At 38.5% G+C, this 21244-nt stretch overlaps 1 protein-coding gene across 4 annotated transcripts in view; it reads right to left on the reverse strand.

Moving 5' to 3' along the window:
• Nucleotides 1-21244, reverse strand: part of JADE3 (jade family PHD finger 3) — a 137174-nt gene that overhangs the window by 50188 nt on the left and 65742 nt on the right. For 3 of the 4 annotated variants that reach the window (XM_072815721.1, XM_072815720.1, XM_072815722.1), the window contains exons 2-3: nucleotides 12089-12145; nucleotides 11255-11334 (exon numbers count right to left, since the gene is read on the reverse strand). In XM_072815721.1, coding sequence (XP_072671822.1) covers nucleotides 11255-11334; nucleotides 12089-12134 — 126 coding nt within the window. In that variant the 5' untranslated portion in view covers nucleotides 12135-12145. Of the gene's footprint in view, nucleotides 1-11254; nucleotides 11335-12088; nucleotides 12146-21244 lie in introns of those variants that run through there. The other variant, XM_072815723.1, reaches the window with a different exon arrangement.

Raw genomic sequence — 21244 nt, forward strand, 5'->3', positions numbered from 1 at the left:
ACTGTGAGAAAATAAATTCCGGTTGTTTTAAGCCACCCAGTTTGTGGTAATTTGTTACAGCAGCCCTAGGAAACTAATACACATGTTTACCAAACAGAAAAGTAACTTGAAGACTCTAGACAAAGAGATACAAAAGCAGAAGCCAGTGAAATCTGGCCCTTGTCCATGGCTTCAGAAATACCAAACCTCCAGGGAACAGACATTCTGTGAAGTCTGGGAAACCTCAGGCTTCAAGAACACCAATCAGTTCAGATCTATTTTTCTTAAGCAAATGAAGGCTAAATCTAATGACTATTATAATTTTTCTTCCATCTTTAGAAAAAATAGCAGACTTATAGGATAAGCCTGATTTCAATTTTACCAGCTAGTCAGATTAAATAGCATCAGATCCAAGGTTTCTAGAGAAGCATTTTTACTCAAGGCAGAGTGCAAGAGTCTGCTTTATCTTGCTGTAGAAACATCCCAAGCATGAGGCAGAACATAAAATGCTGAAGAAGGGATAGGAATGTAAGTTCAGTACTTAGGCAGATATCTGCAAAGTGATATGAAATATATTTACCAAAATGGTCTCATGGATCTGCTTTTGATAAGAAAAGGAATTTGTTTTTTTTTTTAAATGAATACAGGCAAACAAACTAGTTTTAGTGTACCCTGGGTAGAGAGATGTGAGTTGTATACACATACGACAGCATACACATATGCACGTATTTGTATATATTTTCATAAAGAAACAATAAAAGTATAAACCAAAAGCTTTTAAAAAAAATGGCTATCTCTGGGAGTGAGGGAGAAAAAGACCAAAGCTAGAACTTTCTGAATGTATTTTGTCTCATAGTTGGATGTTTGAAGCAGGCAAATATTTATACAGTCAAAAATGAAATTAAAAATCTTTAAAGAGGGGCACCTGGGTGGCTCAGTTGGTTAAGCATCTGCCTTCAGCTCAGGTCATGATCTTGGGGTTCTGGGATCAAGGCCTGCATTGGGCTACTTGCTCAGTGGGGGAGTCTGCTTCTCCCTCTTCCTGTCCCCTTGCTTGTGAGTCACTCTCTCTCTCTTGCTCACTCTCTCAAATAAATAAATAAAATCTTTTTAAAAAATCCTTAAAAAAAGAATATGGGCTCAGGGACAGACTACCTGAATTGGTCTACTGATTTCACCAACTAATTTGGGACAAATTATTTAAATTGTGTCTCAGTTTACTCATCCATAAAATGGAGATAATAATCACACCTCACATGGGTTGTTATAAGAATTATATGGCTGAATTTATGTAAAGGGCTTAGAGTGGTATTAGGCTCATGGTAATTGCTAAATAAATTTTAGCTGTGGTTATTATTTTATTATCATCATCATAGTCTAGTTTACTTCTAAAAGCAGAAAGAAGTATACAGCCGAGTTCTCTTATTTATCTAGTCCATAAAAGTAATTGTTGATGGGATAAAGGAGATGTGAGTTCATGGCTCAACTAAAACATGCATGGTTATGCTCCCAAAGATAGGATTCCCAAGCAACAGGCCCATCAAAAACTCTACCCAACACTCTATAGGCCACAAGGTAACAAAGAAACTTCATAAAGTAAAACATAGCATTTGATGCTAAATTAAAGATTATGAATGAAGGAAGGATCTAGATGTTGACATTGACCTAGCTAATGAAGTTGAGAAGTTTTACAAGTTCTTAGTTGTCTGCCTATTTTATATGCACTAGTAGTTTCCCCAAAAGTTCCTGAAACAAAAAAGCTTTGTACTTACCAGATATCTGCTCGTTTATGGTCAAAGAAGGGATTCACAGGCTAACATACTGCCCAGAAGCTATGCCAAGTCCAACATTGCATGTACATCTTGGCCCTCAGATGCATGCAGAAACAAAGGAGGCCTCACTATGAATATACTTAGAATATCAATGTTTAACCTGCCAGAGCCACAGAATGAAAATGTCCTTCATGGACAGCTCTGGCTTTTACTGCTCTTATTAACATTTCTCAGTGGGCAGTTTCTTAAAGCAAGGCTAGTCTGAACACTTCTGTGACATTTTTTAGAGGAAAAGTCAAAACATTTACTTCCTATATGATACAAAGGGGGAAACTGTCTGGTCCATGTGAATGTAGCAGAGAAACGGGTTAGTTTTGAATCATAGTCACTTAACTATGAAACTATACATAAATGACCACATATATGTCACTCCAACAGCACAAAAAACAGCTGCAAATATGGTAACTATATTTAATTAAAAGGAATTAAGTGTGATTTTCTTAGAATTATACAATCTTAAGGTAAAAAAAAGGATGTTCAGGTTATCTAAAAGAATCAACCACTTAGGCAAAGAAAACCTAACAAAGAATACAAGTTTGTTCTTATATGATGACAAAGGTACCCAGTATTATTAAAAGACACTGTGTCCCAGGTTAATTTTCCAATGGAGCAAAGCTTATTCATTTTTTAAGTTTAAAACTTTAAAGTCATGTAAATATTTTTTTCACAGAAATATTTTTCAAATAGCTTAAAATAATTCTCAGTTTTCTTACAAAGAACAAACAGGGCATTTTTGATGGCTTTGGGTTGACATCAACTGAAACATTAATTACCACAAAGCAATGTACTTCTGGGTAGCTTAGGCAGGTTTGATTACTCCGCTTCCCTACTACCCAACAGAGTATACATCCCTGGTGATGGAGGAGGGTGAGCAATTGAGTCTGAGTTGGGAGATCTGGGCAATTTTCACACAAGAGATGACATCTGAGGTTTACTTTGCAAATTTTTCTCCCATCCCTCACTATTCCCTTTTTTTTCTTTCTTTTTTTCCTCACTATCCCTTTTTTGTACAGTAAGTGTGCACTTGCAAGCTTGGTAGTTTTTATCTCCTGTAGGTCAGAAAACCAAATAATCAAGCATGTTGGAAATACAGGTAAAGTGACATAAACAGGCTCTATGTGAAGGTATTGCAGTGTTCTCTGCTGAGTTAAAATATGTGAGCTTTCACTCTGTTGCTAAGAAAGTCTTGGACGTAATAAATGAAACTATGGAACTACAGATGATATGCCATCAATCCTTTAAGATAGGTTATGTTTTATAGACCAGTTGGACTAATATATGTGATAACATCCTGGCTTTTGAGAAAGAATAGAAGACTTTTTAATACATTCAAATTAGTCATCTAGTACCATGTGCTTTTCCTAGGGTAACTGACTTTATAGAAACATCTTTAAGAGTATGGGCCCTTTTGAGAATCAGATGAAGGCTACTAACATACACATACACACAAAAACACATTAAAGACAAACCCTTAAAAGCCTGTATACAGGGACACCTGAGTGGCTCAGTGGTTGAGCATGTCTTCAGCTCAGGGCATGATCCCAGGTCTAGGGATTGAGTCCCACATCAGGCTCCCCGAGAGGAGCCTGCTTCTCCCTCTGCCTATGTCTCTGCCTCCCTCTCTCTCTGTGTCTCATGAATAAATAAATAAAATATTCATTAAAAAAGTCTGTATAGGGCAGCCCGGGTGGCTGAGCGGGTTAGTGCTGCCTTCAGCCTAGGGCCTGATTCTGGAGACCTGGGATCGAGTCCCACGTCAGGCTCCCTGCATGGAGCCTGCTTCTCCCTCTGCCTGTGTCTCTGCCTCTCTCTCTCTCTCTCTCTGTCTCTCATGAATAAATAAATAAATAATAAATAAATAAATAAAATCTTAAAAAAAAGCCTGTATACAATTTGCAGAAGCTACCAGAGCCCTTGAAACATACGTGGAATTCACACACCCCTAGGAAACTCTTCTCTAGAGGATAAATCAGGGGTAGGCATGCACAGGAATCCCACTGAAGCACTAAACATCAAAGAAAATATGTATCTATTAATGCAGCGGATTAAGCCCCAGTGAAAACAATCATTTATACTGCATTTCAATGACAAACTCTCATTACAAACATAAGGCTTCAGTCAGAAAAAAGAAACTCCCATCTTTACAGGAAGAAAAAGGAAAGACAGGCAGCAAATTAACAATTTTTTCATAAACCCATTAGAGAAATGAGTTGCAGGACAAATGGCCAATATAAGGAAGGACAAACATGCCTGCAGGGAGACATAAGACAGGAACATTTGCTTACCTGGGACAGAAGCCACAGCAGGAACATTTAACCCAGAAAATTTGACAAATTGCTGGGGGCAAAGTGAGGACAACCAAGAGAGAATGAAGTTCCTGGGGGCTATAGTAATAGGGGTTCCAACCCTCTTGTAAGCTTTTCCTCTAGAGACTCAACTAGGCTCTCATAGGAAAGATGGTGGAAAACCTGGAGAAAGCTCTCCCAGTGGTGGGTGCTGTCTGGGTCACTGGTGCTTTGTGTCCTGGCTCCCTTACTGAACAAAAAGTTTCACCTACAGGGGAAGGCTATCAGGTGAGGGCACTGGTGTAATTTCACTAGTGCTGGGGAAAAAGGCAAAGCACCCAAGCTCAGCCTCTCCATGTTACACAGGGGAAAAAAAGCCTTAATCTAGAGAAGGGAGAACCTTAAGGACAGAGACTGAGAATATTGGAAGATATCAGCTACAGGCAGATAGTGGAATAGGAGGCAAGGGCAGAAAAAGCTCTACCCCTCAAGTTCACTTCCCCCATCTCACCCCCACAAACAGGACCACTACACATTTCAGAGACTGAGATGTAATTGGAAGGTTAGAGAACAATGTCTTTCCCCAATACTCTACTACATGCTAAAGCCTCCAGTGATAACAGTGGCTTATACTGGGAGAGCTGCAAAGGACAGTCTCTCTCTCCAAGGACAAGCACAAAGGGAAGACTCTAATCCAAGATAGGAGACAAAAACAAGGTCACCAGAAGAATTAGAAGGAAGTCTTTGGTGTCCACAGCAGTAACACATTTTAAACACTCTCTGACACTGGTGGTGGCAGTGTAAACTGTTGAAGTCCCTTTGGAAAACAGTCTGGCATTTCCTCAGATGGTTAACTAGAATTACTACAGACTCAGCAATTCCCCATCTAGGTGTAAACTCAAAACTGAAAACATATGTCCACATAAAAACTTGTAAATGAATGTTCATAGTAGCATTATTCATAATACTCCAAAGATGGAGACAACCCAAATGTCCATTAATTAATGAATGGATAAACAAAATGTGAAATATCCATACAATGGAGTATCATTCAGTCATTAAAAGAAATGAACTACTGGTACATGCCACAACATGGATGAACCCTGAAAACATTATGCTAAGTTTAAGAAGCCAGACACAAAAGGCTGCATATTGTATGATTCCATTTATATGAACTGTCCAGAACAGGCAAATCCATAGAGACGGAAATTAGATTAGTAGTTGCCAGGGGCTGGGAGTAGGGGAATTAGGGAATAACTGCTAATGGGTAAGGAGTTTCTTTCTGGGGTGATGAAAATGTTCTAAATTTAGACTGTGGTAATGGTCATACAACTCTTATGACTAGACTAAAACCTACTGAATTATACATTTTAAATAGATGAACTATAGAGTGTAAGAAATATAATTCATAAAAGGTGTATAAAATGTTTTCTTTTTTTGAAAAGGGCAATTGTTGTGGCATCAGTGGACATCACTGTAGAGGCCCTGACATCCACTCCCACCCAACAATAACAAAGTACCCCTCCTCTTTAATGTGGTATCATCAGAGACTGGGTAGGAGCCTGGACTGTCACCATCAGCCATCAGTAATGCAGTACCCCTTACCTCTACCACTCTGCTATCAGTAGAGGTAATAGGGTGGGGATTTCCTCTAAAGTAGTAGGGAAACACTCCTCCCTTGTCCCAGAGAGATCACAGAACCACTTTCCTAGAAACTAACAGAAGTAAGATGGGAAGCCTAGGAATTCTGCAAATGTTGGTATGGAGTCAGCATCCTACTTCCCCCACTGGCCTAGCTACAACAGAGGCCTGCTAAAATAGATTTAAATAAGACTTACTGTCTGATAATATAATACCAAATACAACAGAAAATCACTCATCATACTAAGAACTGGGAATGAGAAGAGACAATCAATAACACCAACACTGAGATGACACAGATATTGGAATCGTCTTGATAAGAAATTTAAAGCAGCCATCATAAAAATGCTTCAATAAGAAATTACAAATTGAAAGTTTCATCAGAGAATAGAGGATGTAAAAAAATAACCAAATAAAAAATTTGAAATGGAATACAATAACTGAAATAACAAACTCATGGCGGGGATAGATTCAATAGAAGAATGGAATTAATAGAATAAAAAGAATCTGAACAAGAGAGATTACCCAATCTGATCAAAAGAAACATTATATACTGAAAAAAGAGAAGAGTCTGAGGAACCTGGGGGAAATAACAAAAGATCTAACATTTATGCAATTTAAGTCCCAAAAGAAGAGGAGAAAGAAGGTAGAGTTGAAAAAATAGATGAAGAAATAGTGGCTGAAAATTTCCCTAAATTGGTAGAAGATATAAACCTAGATTCAAGAACAATAGGATGAACCAAAAGAAATCCATGCCCAGGCACATCATAATCAAACTTTGGGAATAAAGACAAAGAAAAATCTTTAAAGCAAATGGAAAACAAATGACTGATTACCTACAGGGGAGCAACTATTTGAATGAGAGCAGATTTCTCACCAGAAACTTGTGGAGGCCAGAAGAAAGTAGCACATTTGCCAAGTACAGAAAGAAAAGTACTGTTAAACCAGAATTCTGTATCAGGTAAAAATATCCTTCAGGAATGAAGGTGAAACCAAGATATTCTCAAATGAAAGAAGACTAAGAGAACTGGTCACCAGCAGACTTACCCTAAAATAATGGCTAAAAGAAGTTCTTCAAACAGAAAGGAAATGAACAAAAGGAAAGTTGGGACATCAGGAATAAAGGAAGAACAAGAGTGAAAAATATGGGTAAATATAATAAACTATCTTCTTGAATTTAAAAATAATGTTTATTGGTTAAAGCAAAAATTATAACATTGTCTAGTACAGTTCTCAAAGTGTGTAGAGAGAATATTTAAGAAAATTATATTATAAAGGTGGTGGTGGGGGAACGGATAAATGAACCTAGATGGTAAGGTTTCTTTCCTTTTCCTTTTATTTTTAAGTAGGCTTCACACACAACATGGGACTTGAACACACATGACCCTGAGATTAAGAGTCACAGGCTCTACTGACTGAGCCAGCCAGGTGCCCCAGTGGTTAAGGTTTCTATATTTCACTTGAAGTGATAAAATGTAGAGACCACACTAAAAAAGTCCTCCTTTCTTAAGGTTGCTTCCCAAGAGCAACCACTAAAAATCTACACAAAGATATACACTCAAAGCACTACAGAAAAGTCAATATGGGATTCAAAAAAATGTTCGAGTAATCTACAGGAAGACAGAAAATAAAACACAGAAACAAAAAACCAGAGAGAATAGAAAACAAACAGCAAAATGGCAGACTTAAACGAAATCATACCAAAAGTTACATTAACTATAAGTGGCTTAAATATTTCAATTAAAAGAGACTGAAAGAGTGGATTTAAAAAAATGACCCAACTAGGGGTGCCCAGGGGGCTCAGTGAGTTAAGCTTCCAACTCTTGATTTAAGCTTAGGTCATGATCTCAGGGTCATGAGATTGAGCCCCGCATTGGGCTCTGTGCTGAGCAGGGAGTCTGCTTAAGATTCTTTCTCTCCCTCTCCTTTAGCCCATCCCCCAGCTTGTGCTTTCTTTCTTTCTCTCTCTCTCAAATAAACAAATAAATATTTTTAAGAAAATGACCTAACTATGTATCATCTATAAGAAACTCACTTCAAATATAATCATATATATAAGTAAAAGGATGGAAAAATATACACTTTCAAAAGAAAGCCAGGAACTATATTTATATTAGATAGTTGCAGACTCCAGAGCAAACAAAATTATCAAAGACAAAAAGGGACATTAAATGATGCTAAATTCACCAACATATAGCAATCCTAAATATATATGCACCTAACAAGAGTTTCAAAATATATAAAGCAAAACTGACAGAACTGAGAGGAGAAATACACAAATCCATAATCACAGCTGAAGACTTCTATAGCCCTCTCTAAACAACTGATAAAACTACTAGGCAAAATATATGTGAGGATACAAAAGAGTATTGTCAACCAGTAGGAGCCAACAACAGTACAATATACAGTCTTTGCAAGTACCCATGAAATGAAACATTTACCATGATAAATAATATCCTTAGTCATAAAACAAACCTTGACAAATGTAAAATAAGTGAAATCGTGCAGATTATGTTCTTCATCAAAACTGGACTCAAACTAGAAATCAATAACAGAAAGATGGCAGGCAAGTCTCCAAATGTTTGGAAACTAAACAACTTACTTCTAAATAAGCCACGGGCAAAGAGGAAGTCTTAAGAAAAATAAAAAATACACTGAACTAGGTAAAAATGAAAACAACAGACTTATCCTTACCTAGACTAATCCCAAAATTAATGGGATGCAGCTAAAGAAGTGTTTAAAGGGAAATTTATAGGAGTGCCTGGGTGGCTCAGTTGGTTAAGCATCTGCCTTTGGCTCAGGCCATGATCTCGGGGTCCTGAGATCACGCTCCACATCAGTCTCCCTGCTGAGCAGGGAGTCTGCTTCTCCCTTTCCCTCTGTCCCTCCCCACTGCTTGCGCTCTTTCTCTCTCTCAAGCAAATAAATACTTTTAAAAAATAAAGGGAAATTTATAGAACTAAAATTCTTACATTACAAAAGGGGGGGGGAGGTAAAGTCTCAAATAGCCTAAGCATCTACCTCAAGAATCTAGAAAAAGAACAAAGTAAACCTAAAGCAAGAAAAAAGAAAATGAGAACAAAAATCAATGGAATTGAAGAGAAAATAAGAGATGATTTCACTGATTTATGAAACAATTTGAGCCATACATTAAATTAACTTGAGCAGGGAGTCTGCTCAAGTATATAATAAATGTACATGAGTGCAACTGACAGTATTAAAAATTTTTCTATTAAAAATTTTTTTAATGAAAGAAGCACCCAAGGAGATTCTTGGAATTGCTAAATTTGGGAAGTGATCAGTTTATCTAGCATAAAGCTCTTGGCACATAAATTTCAATAAATGGTAGCTATGAGAGGTAGTTGTGATAATGTCCATGTTATAATGACAAAATAAATTATTTCAGAGATGAAATAAACCAGCAAGGCAAACATGGAATCATTCTCTTCTAATGTCAAAGCTAGTTTTTCCCTACAATATCAGGTTCTCTCTTTTATAACAGAAAGTGAAATATAAATTAATAAATTTGCTTCCAGTAGCCCAGATCCCCTATCCCCTGCAACAAAAGACTGCATTCTCACTGAACTGGAGGCATCAGGACTTAAGATCCAAAACTACCGAGTTACTTTGTGCTCTAGGACTGGCTGTCCTAAATGGAAAAGCAGCAAAGTTTCTTTCTCACCATTCTATGGTCAAAACCTCCTCTGGATAGATGGGGAATCTGTTCTGTTCCTGTTTATGTGCATTTTATTCCCTAAGTTTTTCTGCATGAAACAGAGACATATAAACATACTCTGATATTTTACTGTGCCCAGAAAGATCTCAAGCAAAAGATGGAAATGAAAAGTGACCTCTGAGAAAGGGAGAAATGCTCTCTCTGGCGGACACCCTAAAGCAATGCACCCTGTCCCACCTTGTGTGTGAGGGCAGGTGGAACCTGTGCCTTGCTAACAGAATATGTCAAATATGATGGGATGTCATTTCCTTAATTAGGTTATGTTATGTGGCAAATGGGATGGGATGTCATTTCACTGCTGATGTTATGCTGTACAAGATTCAGTCTTAAAAAAAAAAGATTCAGTCTTAGCAGGTTGGAACAAAAGATTTTCCCCTTGTTCGCTTTGACGAAGTAGGCTGCCATGTTTTGAGAGGATCTACGGAGAAGGCCATATGGCAAAAATTATGAGCAGTCTCTAGAAGAAGAGGGTAGCCTTACACCAAAAGCCAGGAAAAAACCAAGGGTCTCAGTCCTCTAGCTGCAAGGAGATGAATTCTGCCAACATCCTGAACGAGTGTGGAAGTGAATTCTTCCCTAGCAAAACCTGCAGAACATACAGCCTTGAAAGATCTGAAACAGAGAATCTAGGGATGCTTTGCCTAAACTCCTGACTCACAGAAACTGAGATAATAAATGTTTGCTGCTTTAAGCCACTAGTTTTGTGATAATTTGTAATGTAGCAATAGTTAACTAATATACTCCTTTTCCTTTGCAGCTAAGGAAGTCTACTAATAGAAGTAAAGACACACAATGTTAGTTTCTCATCATTTAACTATCACAGAGGAAAGTCTGTAGGATTTGCTAAACCGTTACTAAGTTCATGTACAACCCTGGCACTTTGCTGCCCTTGGAGCAGATGATGACCAGCCTCAGGGCACCTGGGTGGCTCAGTTGGTTAACCATCTGCCTTCAGCTCAGGTCATGATCCCAGGGTCAAGTCCCACACTGGGCTTCTTGCTTAGGGGGGAGTCTGCTTCTCCCTCTCCCTGTCCCCCACTCTCATGCTCTCTCTCAAATAAGTAAATACTTTTTTTTTTTTAAAAAAAGGATGACCAAGGACAGCTCTGGTGGCTCAGTGGTTTAGTGCCACCTTCAGCCCAGGGCATGATCCTGGAGACCTGGGATTGAGTCCCATGTCGGGCTCCCTGCGTGGTGCCTGCTTCTCCCTCTGCCTGTGTCTCTGCCTCTCTCTCTCTCTGTCTCTCATGAATAAATAAAATCTTAAAAAAAGGGATGACCAACCTCACAAGGAGTGATCCATTTTCTTTGGGTTGGCAGTGCCCTGGAGTCTGTAAAGACCCATAAAAACCCATAGCTTCTATCTTCATCCTAATCTTTCCCTTCTCCATCCATAACCTCTTCATCAATTCCTACTTGCACTGCCTTCCACTTGCCAACTTACATCTTTCCAATCAAGGCCAGATCTTTGGGTCTTTCCCAATTCCCCAGGTCTGGCTCCCTTTGACTTCTTGGCTAGGGAAAGCCTTATATTCTAAAGCCAGGCACTTAAATGTCATCACCAAAATGATATCAGTGTGATGACTACTGTTTTCCCAAAGGGAAAAGAAAATGGAATCTTTCTTAAAAACCAAAAAAGTTCCTAAGAAAACAAGTCTATCCCTTGGCACATAGTTTAATCCTCACCTCTCTAAGATCTGGGCATTGTAGGCAGAATGTAGCTATTTCTTTTTTTTTAATTTCTTTATTTTTAAGTCTAAAAATTGAATAATTGATCTCACCTCAGCAGGCTTCTTGTGTTCATGTGGAATTTTTGACTTGCTCCTATACATCGAGCTAGAAGTAAAGGAAGTAGAAGGACCTGCAAAAGATAATTAGACAAAAAATACTGAGAGTTAAATATTACTAAATGTCATATAACTAAATGTCATCCAAGAGAGAAAGGTATGATGGAGAAGAGCACAGTGATCTCACAGCACTGAAGAAAACAGTTAAATTGCAATCAAGGAAGATTCAGAATGGAGTTTAACGCCATTTATAGATGACCTCCTAGAGTGTAAAAGGTTCAACAGTGCTAATGCTGAGGAGATCTGATTTGGTGTAATCATACTTCACAACATTTTGGAATAACATGATTCACATTCCACCTGGAAAAAAATTATCTGCAAAAGCAACTGGAAAAACTAAAAATGTGAGGCAAATAATCTGTGTATCCTTCAGCCCTCCCGCAAATGCTACAAATGATGATTCATCCAGTCAAACATTTAATACCTGAGTTACAACTGGAATTGCAGGGCCTACAATTTATGCTCTTGTACTTTCTGTCCTTTCTAGAAAAGCACTGTTAAATCATTATTAGATTTGGCTTTTGTTGTTTTGGTAAATGAAAAGTAAAGAACAAAATGCTATATGCCACAAAAACCCAATTTTTCCACTTATTTATTTCTAATGAAATTTAAATGAGTAAGAAAAATAGTACCCTAAGCTTTCCTTCCTCGAAATATTATTTTTTTAACCGTTGAAAGAAACATGAAACAGCATGTCCTCAAGTCAAAGAATAAATCCTCAAAGGGTATAGATACAGAGGTTACCAGCTGTTGGCCAGTTCTACTCACACTCGTCTGAACTGTCACTGCTGCTGAGTGTTCTATGGCGTTTCATCCTGGAGCATCCTGGGAAAGAGAACAACACTGAATAAAACAGTCAACACACACACATCCATTTCAGAGGGCAGTTATCACTGCCCAATAGATCCCAAGAAGCAACAGCAGGCAAATCACACAAATCAAATGGTTTCTGTCAAAAATATTCTTAAATGATCTACAGTGATGGGAGAAGAGTACTACCAAATTCTCCAATACAGAGGGTAACAAAGACTGAGAATATGAGCCTCAGGAGCACACCCAAGCAGCATTGGCTCAATGGTCCAGAATTGGCTGCCCTCAGACATGGCCATATGACCATTGTCCACCCAAACAAAAGTGGGTAGCCATGTGGCCATCACCAGCCAGGGGACCACAGTAGGGGAGGAGCAGAAAAGGAAAAAGCATTTTTAAGGCAGAGCTGTCAAGGTCAAAAGGCATGAGACACAGTTGGCTAAAGAAAGAACAGGTGAGGCATGTCCCACCTTTAAGAGTACAACCATCCTGTTTTTCTGTCTGCTCTTTTTTGCTTTTTCCCTGTCCCTATCTCCCAAACAACTAGCCTAATTTAAAATTGTATCTATATATACAACACAAGGAATGTTATAAGAAAGCTCCTGTAGGGGCACTAGGGTGGCTTAGTTGGTGAAGCATCCAACTCTTGGCTTTAGCTCAGGTCATGATTTCAGGGTCATGAGATTGAGCCTGCATAGGGCTCCACACTCAGTGTGGAGTCTGCTTGGGATTCTTTTCCTCTTCCTCTTTCTTCTCCTTCTCCCTCTGCCCCTCCCTCCTGCTCTCTCTTGCTCTCTCAAATCGTTTTTTAAAAGCGGGGAGGCTTGGGGGCGCCTGGGTGGCTCAGTCGACTGAGTGTCTGCCTTTGGCTCCTATCGTGATCTCCAGGTCCTGGGATGGAGCCCTGAGTCAGGCTCCCTGCTCAGTGGGGAGTCTGCTTCTCCCTCTGGTCCTGTGCTCTGTGCTCTCTTGCTTGCTCTCTCTCACAAATAAATAAAATCTTAAAAAAGAATTATCATTAGCATTTAAAAAAGCTCCTAATATTGTGAAAAATGCAAAATGGGTTTGACTGAAACTGAAATGCCCTTCCTTGCGTGTGTGGCCAATGGAAGATAAAAAAGAGGCACAACTCCACACAAATTTTAGGATTATTTCTTCCAACTCCGTGAAATAAGTTGATGGCATTTTGATAGGCATTGCAAAGATACAAATGTAGTGATCCGAAGGGGCATCTGCACCCCAATGTTTATAGCAGCAATGTCCACCAATAGCCAAACTATGCAAAGAGCCCAGATATCCACTGATTGATGAATGGATAAAGATGTGAGATAGATATCTCTCTATAGTGTGTATCACACTCAGCCATCAAAAACATGAAATCTTGCTATTTGCAATGATGTGGATGGGACTAGAGGATATTATGCTTAGCAAAATAAGTTAATCAGAGAAAGACAATTATCCTATGATGTCACTCCTATGTGGAATTTAAGAAACAAGACAAAGGATCATAGGGGAAGAGAGGAAAAAAATAAAACAAGATGAAATCAGAGAGGGAGAAAAACCATAAGAGACTCTTAATCACAGGAAATAATTACATTATATGTTAATGTAAAATACATTATATGTTAATTGAATTTAAATAAAAAAAGAAACATCCATGGGTTCAGAAGTAGGCAGGAAAGTACTAATTATTACATATTAACTAGTATTTAAGGTAATTAATGACTGAAAACAAAGTCATAGGTGTTTAGAATACTTGATTCCAGACAGTCTCTGGAAAAAAAATTCCACGGTCAAGTATCTTTGGGAAATGTAATTAAATTCTGCGCTTAAACATTCACAATGAATATTAGCATATTAAAACTGCTGACAAGAGCCATATTTTACATAATTTAACTGGTGTTCCCATATTTTATTTAGAAAATAAATATTTTTACTCTTTTACTCTCTTTTAAGATTTATTTATTTATTTTAGCGGGGGAGAGAGGAGCAGAGAGAGAGAGAGAAAGGCACAACGTTTTTGGGAACACACCAGCACTACAGTATAAATTTTTTAAAATTTTTATTTATTTATGATAGTCACAGAGAGAGAAAGAGAGAGAGGCAGAGACATAGGCAGAGGGAGAAGCAGGCTCCATGCACTGGGAGCCCGATGTGGGATTCGATCCCGGGTCTCCAGGATCGCGCCCTGGGCCAAAGGCAGGCGCCAAACTGCTGCGCCACCCAGGGATCCCAGCACTATAGTATAAGAAAAACAGAAGATACTGCAAGTTACAAAAAGAAGTACTGAAGAAATGAACTAGAAAAGAGTGACACAAAAGTGACATTCCTTTATGTGCCACACTATACAAAATGCTATTAGAAGCAATCATTATTCCAGAAGGCATAAAGGTCAGGGCTACTGCTACTGCCTTGGAGCCACTCACAATCTACCAAGGAGATAGAAACCCCAGTAAAAGGCCTTTGTGAACAATTAGAAGTAACAAACAAAACTATGTTAAAAAGCTAATAGAGTTCCACTTCTGGAATGACTATATGAAGAGGTTTACCAATTCACTCCCCAATGAAACTGGTAAAAATTACTTTAAAAAGAAACAAAAACCTATTTACTTAAGATCGATCTCTAGAAATGGCTGTAAGGACACACAGCAAATAGAAGCAGCATTTATTAAAGAAAATCTACTAAAACTCAGTAAGAAAGAATTTGTAGTATTTGCACCTAGAACCACTTCCTTCACCCTCTCTCCCAGCACAGATCTCATACTAGACTGGAGCAGCCAAGAACAGAGAGCTCCCTCTCTCCCAGTTCCCACTTGTAAGGCTTTCTTCCTGGGAGGAGCAAGATGTCAGCATTTTTCATCCTGCCCCATCTACCTGTTGCTGAGGTTAAGTTCCAGACAAGAATAGCTGAGGACTGTGCCTTCCTTCTTCCAAGTGGTCCCCACTGCTGGGATAAAGGCTATACCTTGGGTGTGAAGCCACCAAAAATAATGAGGTTCCAATTCCCCTGACTCCAATTCATCAAGTGAGGGTTCTACATCATGAGAGGCAAACCTAGGAGACCTGAAGGCTACCACTCAGAGGGAAGTATATCATTGTCCCCACCCTCTACATTAGAGCTGTGGCTCAGAGACTAGTCCAGGAGGAAAAGCAGACCATAGAATAGAGGGCTTGAAAGCTCTTCCCAATAGGAGTTGACTTCATTTGCAACCAAGCATGGAGAGGTTCAAGCCTAGGCTAGCTAGCATGTTGGAGAATCAGGGAAATAGACAGCTGGGAGGAACAATCCTGTTGTCAGAAAAAAAAATCAAATACTGATCTCAGGAACTATCCCTTCAAAGAAGCTCTAATTCAACTGGATCAGTTTGTGGAGCAATTTATGTCCCAGGGTATTATTAAAAACAACAGAGCAAACAGCTAGTTCAGCTTAACAGCGTGGTGTGAGGACACCTGGGTGGCTCAGTCAGTTAAGTGTCTGCCTTCAGCTCAGGTCATGATCTTGGAGTCCTGGGATAGAGCCTGCATCTATCTATCCCTGCTCAGTGGGAGCCCTATCTCTCTGCCTGTCACCTCTCCTCCCCCTCCCCCAGCCCCCCAGCTCATGCCCTCTCTCAAGCAAAAACAACAACAACAACAACAACAACAACAACAAAAACCCAATAGCATGGTGTGGTGAGGAAAAAGTCATAAAGAGCCCTGCCAAAGCCAATGTCATCCCAGCGTGACTGGGGCATACCAAAGGCTGCACCCCTAAGAAACAACATCAAGACTTACACTGCAGGGCAAAGGTGAGGAGTAAATAGGGGTGCCTGGGTGGCTCAGTCAGTTAAGTGTCTGATTCTTGATTTCAGCTCAGGTCATGATCTCAGGGTAGTAAAATTGAGCCCCATATCAGGGCTCTGTGTTGGGCATGGAGTCTGCTTAAGATTCAATCACTCTCCCTCTGCCCCCACCAACTTCCCCTCAAAAAAAAAAAGGTGGCGTGTAAATAGACTTTAGTAAAATAATCCAGTCATTAAAGAAATGAACAAGCAAATAACAATAAAGTGCCCTGGGTGAGGGGGGCCCAGTACCCAATGTTGCTACATCATATTATCTAAAATGTCCAGTTTCCAACAAAAAGTTATGAGACATGTAAAGAAACAGGAAAGTATGATCTATACACCAGAAAAAAAAAAACAAGCAACAGAAACTGTGAGAGCAACCAGATATCAGACTGGACAAGTAAAGATTTCAAATTAGCCATGTAAATATGTCCAACTAAGAAAAAACATGATTAAGGAAATAAAGGAAGGTAAGAGAATCAATAAAGAAGTAGAAAGTATAAAAAGAACCATCCGGTAATTCTGGCATCGAAAAGTACAATAACTGAAATGAAAAATTCACTAATGGGGCCCAACAGTTGATTTGAACTGGAAAAATAATTAGTGAACTTGAAATAGATCAATAGAGACTATGCAAGTCAAAGAACAGAAGAGACAAAAAGATGAAGAAAAATGAACAAAGCCTCAGAGAAATGAGGGACACCATTAAGTGCACCAACATATATGGGAGTACCAGAAGGAAAGGAGACACAAAGGAACAGAAAAAATATTCAAAAAAATTACAGCTGGGGCACCTGGGTGGCTGGTTAAGTGTCCAACTTCGGCTCAGGTCATGATCTCAGGGTCATGAGATCGAGCCCTGCATCAGGCTCCAAGCTCAGCGTGGAATCTGCTTGAGCTTCTCTCCATCTCTCTGCCCCTCTCCCCAACTCTCTCTTTAAAATAAATCTTAAAAAAGATTATGGCTGAAAAATCCCCAAATTACTGAAAAAAAAATTAATTTGCATATTCAGGAAGCTCAACAAACTCCAAGTAATTTATATTACCACCACTACCACTACCATCTGCAAAGAGATCCACAAGAAGGTACATAATAGTACAAGTGCTGAAAGCCAGACAAGGAGAAAATACTGCAAGTAGCAAAGTGACTCCTCACTGTTAAGGTAACTCCAATAAGGTTAACAGTTGACTTCTCATCAGAAACAGTCAAGTCAGAAGATAATGAGGTAAGTAAGATATTCAAAGTACTCTATAGTGATGGTTGCACATATCAGTGAATATTTTAAAAATCATTAAAAGTTGTACATTTTAAATGGTTGAACTGTATGGTATGTAAATTATATCTCAATAAAAGCTATTCTTAAAAAAAACTAACAGGATTAGTATAAGTATCAAAATCATTGATCAAAATTCTATTTGTCCTAATGTTAAAGTCAACTGAATTTTTTAAAAATTGAGATATAACTGACATTTAACACTATGTGTTTCAAGTATACAACATAATGATTCAATATGTGAAAGTTGAAGACTATTTTTTATAAACTAGTTTTATTATTTTTTTTTAGAGGGAGGGAGTGGGGGAGAGGCAGAGGGAGAGAGAAAATCTTAAGCAGGCTCCATGCCCAGTGCAGAGCCTGACATAGGGCTTGATCTCCCAACCCTGAGATATGACCTGAGCCGAAATCAAGAGTTGGATGCTTAAATGACTCAGTCACTCAGGTACCTTGAAGACTATTCCTTTAAATAGAATGTTATCCTATTATCATATAAATTTATGGGGCTACATCTGGCTCCTTGGCACAAGACTTAAGACATTCAAACGCTCTTCTGAAATGCAAACAAGATCAACAGTAACAAAATATATCCCATCAAAAAGTAATGTGGGGGCACCTGAGTGGCTCAGTCAGTTAACTGTCTGCCTTCGGCTCAGGTCATAATCCCAGGGTCCTGGAATCAAGCCCCACGTCAGGCTCCTTGCTGAGCAGGGAGCCTATTTCTCCCTCTCCTCCCCACTGTGCTTTCTCTCGCTAGCTCTGTCGCTGTTTCTCTCTCTCAAATAAATAAAATCTTAAAAAAAAAGTAATATGTAATTTAAAGCCACAATGAATGCAGGAATTAAAAATAAAAGTAATGTATTTTTCTAACTATTCCCTATTGGATGCACTTATTCTCTATTGAGTAGCACGTCATTTGACTGATACGATTGGGATGTTCCATGTATATAAACTTTCCAGATAAGTGGTATGCCCAAACATTTAAAATCCTATTACCAATGGGAGCTTTTCTAAAATATAGATTAGTATTTTACTGTTGCAGTAACAAGTTACCAGATACTCAGTGGCTTAAAACGACTTAAATTTATTATCTTATAGTTCAGTGGGTCAGAAGCCTGATAACAGGTATCACTGGGCTAAAATCAAGATATCAGCAAGGTTGCATTCTTTTCTGGAGGCTCAAGCAGAGAATCCATGTCCTTGCCTTTTCCATCCTCTAGAAGCCACTCATATTCCTCAGATCTTGGCCATCTTCTTCAATCTTCAAAGCCAGCAACTGCATGTCTCTGACCCTGCCTGCTTCTGTCACACCTCTTTCTCTGACCCTCTCTTTTGCCTCTCTTCCACTTTTAAGGACCCTTGTGATTACTTCAGGCTCACCCAGAAAATTCAGGATAATGTCCCTATCTTAAAGTCATCTGATTAGCAACCCTAATTGTCCTTTGCCATGTAACCTAATATATTCATAGGTTCCAGGGATTAGGGCATAGACGTTATTCTACCACAACCTAATATATTTTTGCATTATTAAAAGTAAATATACTCCACAAATATGTCCAACAGATTTCTGATAAAGGTAGAAAAGTAATTTAACAGAGGAAAGATAGCCTTTTCAACAAATGGTACTGGCACAATAGTAAAAAAAAAAAAAAAAAAAAAAAAAGAACCTCAACCTAACTCTCATACCTTATACAAAAGCTAACTCAATTCAAAATAGACCATGGGGGGATCCCTGGGTGGCTCAGCGGTTTAGCGCCTGCCTGCCTTTGGCCCAGGGCGCGATCCTGGAGTCCCGGGATCGAGTCCCACGTCGAGCTCCTGGCATGGAGCCTGCTTCTCCCTCCTCCTGTGTCTCTGCCTCTCTCTCTCTCTCTCTCTCTGTCTATCATAAATAAATAAATCTTAAAAAAAACATAGATCATGGACTTAAATGTAAAACTATAAGACTTTCAGAAAAACTGGAGAAAATCTTCAGAATCGAGGGCTAAGTAAAGAGTTCTTTGACCTAACACCAAAAACATGATCTGTCAATGAAAAATTCACCTCTGTCAAAATGAAAAAATACTAGCTCTGCAAAAGACTGTTGAGAAGATACAAAAACAAGCTACAGAACAGGAAAATTTTTTTTTATAAAACACATATCCAACAATGGACTTGTATCCAGAATACGTAAAGAATTCTCAAAAAAAACCTCAACAGTAAGGAAATAAATGATTCAGTTAAAAATGGGCGCCTGGATGGCTCAGTTGTTTAAGTGTCTGCCTTCAGGTCAGGTCATTATCCTGAGGTACTGGGCTTAAACCCTGCATCCTGGCTCCCTGATCAACGAGGAGTCTGCTTCTCCTTCTCTCTCTTATCCTTCCCCCTGCTGTGATCTCTGTCTCTCTCAAATGAATAAAAAGAATATTTATGAAGACGGCTGGAGAATATCCAAATGTCCAAAAGACTTGAACAGACATTTCATCAAAAAGTAATACGAATGGTAAATAAACACATGAAAAAATACTCAGGGGATGCCTGGACGGCTCAGTGGTTAAGCATCTGCCTTTGGCTCAGGGCGTGATCCTGGAGTCCCGGAATCAAGTCCCACATCGGGCTCCCTGCATGGAGCCTGCTTCTCCCTCTGACTCTCTGTGTCTCTCATGAATAAATAAAATCTTTAAAAAAAGAAAAAGATACTCAGCCATTAGGGAAATGCAAATTAAAATCACTATCGCTGAACTAAGAAATAGTGATACTTCAAATGGTAAAGATGTGAAGAAACTATAATCACTCATACATTGCTGGTGGGAATGTAAAATGGTACAGCTACTCTAGAAAACAATTTAGCTATTTCTTTAAATATTAAACATGCCTCTACATAGGAACCAGTAATTGCACTCGTGGGCATTTAGTCCAGAGAAATGAAAATTTATGTTCACACTAAAACCTGTACACAAATATTTATAGCAGTTTTATTCATAATAGCCCCAAACGGAAAACAACCCAGATGTCTTTCAATAGGTGAACAGTTAAACAATTTGTGGTACATCCATAGCATGGAATACTACTCAGCAATAAAAAGGAACAAAGTATTGATACATGCTATAACGTGAAAAACATATATAAGATATGTAAAAAAAAGCCTAGCAAAACATTATGCACAGTGGAAAAAGTTATAAACATAAGATTGCTTATTTTGTGATTCCATTTATACAAAATGTACAGAGCAGTGGTTGCCTAGGGTTGGGAGTGGGAATGCAGATTGACTATAAATGAGCACAAAGCTTTTCTTTTTTGGGGGTGTGTGTGACAGAAATGTTCTAAAACTGGACAGTAGTGATGGTTGCAAAACCCTATAAATATACTAAAACTCACTGAACTATATACTTAAAATGCATGAATGTTACAGAATTACATAACTTATAGTATGTAAATTATACTTCAATAAAGCTTAAAAAACCTTTAAAAGTTATTGTAATATTTACCAATGAGAATTTTTAGGCAGAGGCAGGAAGAGTTAGCAATAGAAAAATTCTGTGTCTATTGAACATTACCCCTAGATGGATAATTCATACTGAGACTGAAGTAGCATATTCCATAAAAGAAATAGTTATATTCTCCAAAAACTCTCAGTGAAGAAAGCCAACTGAGCACAGAACCTACCCTCTCTCTCCTCACTTCCTGGAGTTTCAGGAGACCCATGACTTCTTGTGAGATAGATACTCCTCTCATCTGAAGTTCTGGTCTTAGGAACTTTGGCTAAAACAGTTATCTCCATTTTCTCCTCACTAATTAATTAATGTTCTTGTTTATATTTTTATGTATGTAGAATTTGTTTTTATTTTAATTCCAGTTTAACATACAATGTTATATTAGTTTCAGGTGTACAATATAGTAATTTCCATTATCTATAACATTCTGTTCTTTAGAAGTTGGTTATCAAACTGTTCATGACTGAGGGAGGTACAAATTTTTAAGAATCTGCAAAATTTTGTGTTTTTAAAAACTATTACAGTAACAATCACTTTTTTATG

Source organism: Canis lupus, chromosome X (genome assembly GCF_048164855.1).
Source record: "Canis lupus baileyi chromosome X, mCanLup2.hap1, whole genome shotgun sequence".
In the NCBI taxonomy this organism is placed as follows: Eukaryota; Metazoa; Chordata; class Mammalia; order Carnivora; family Canidae; genus Canis; species Canis lupus.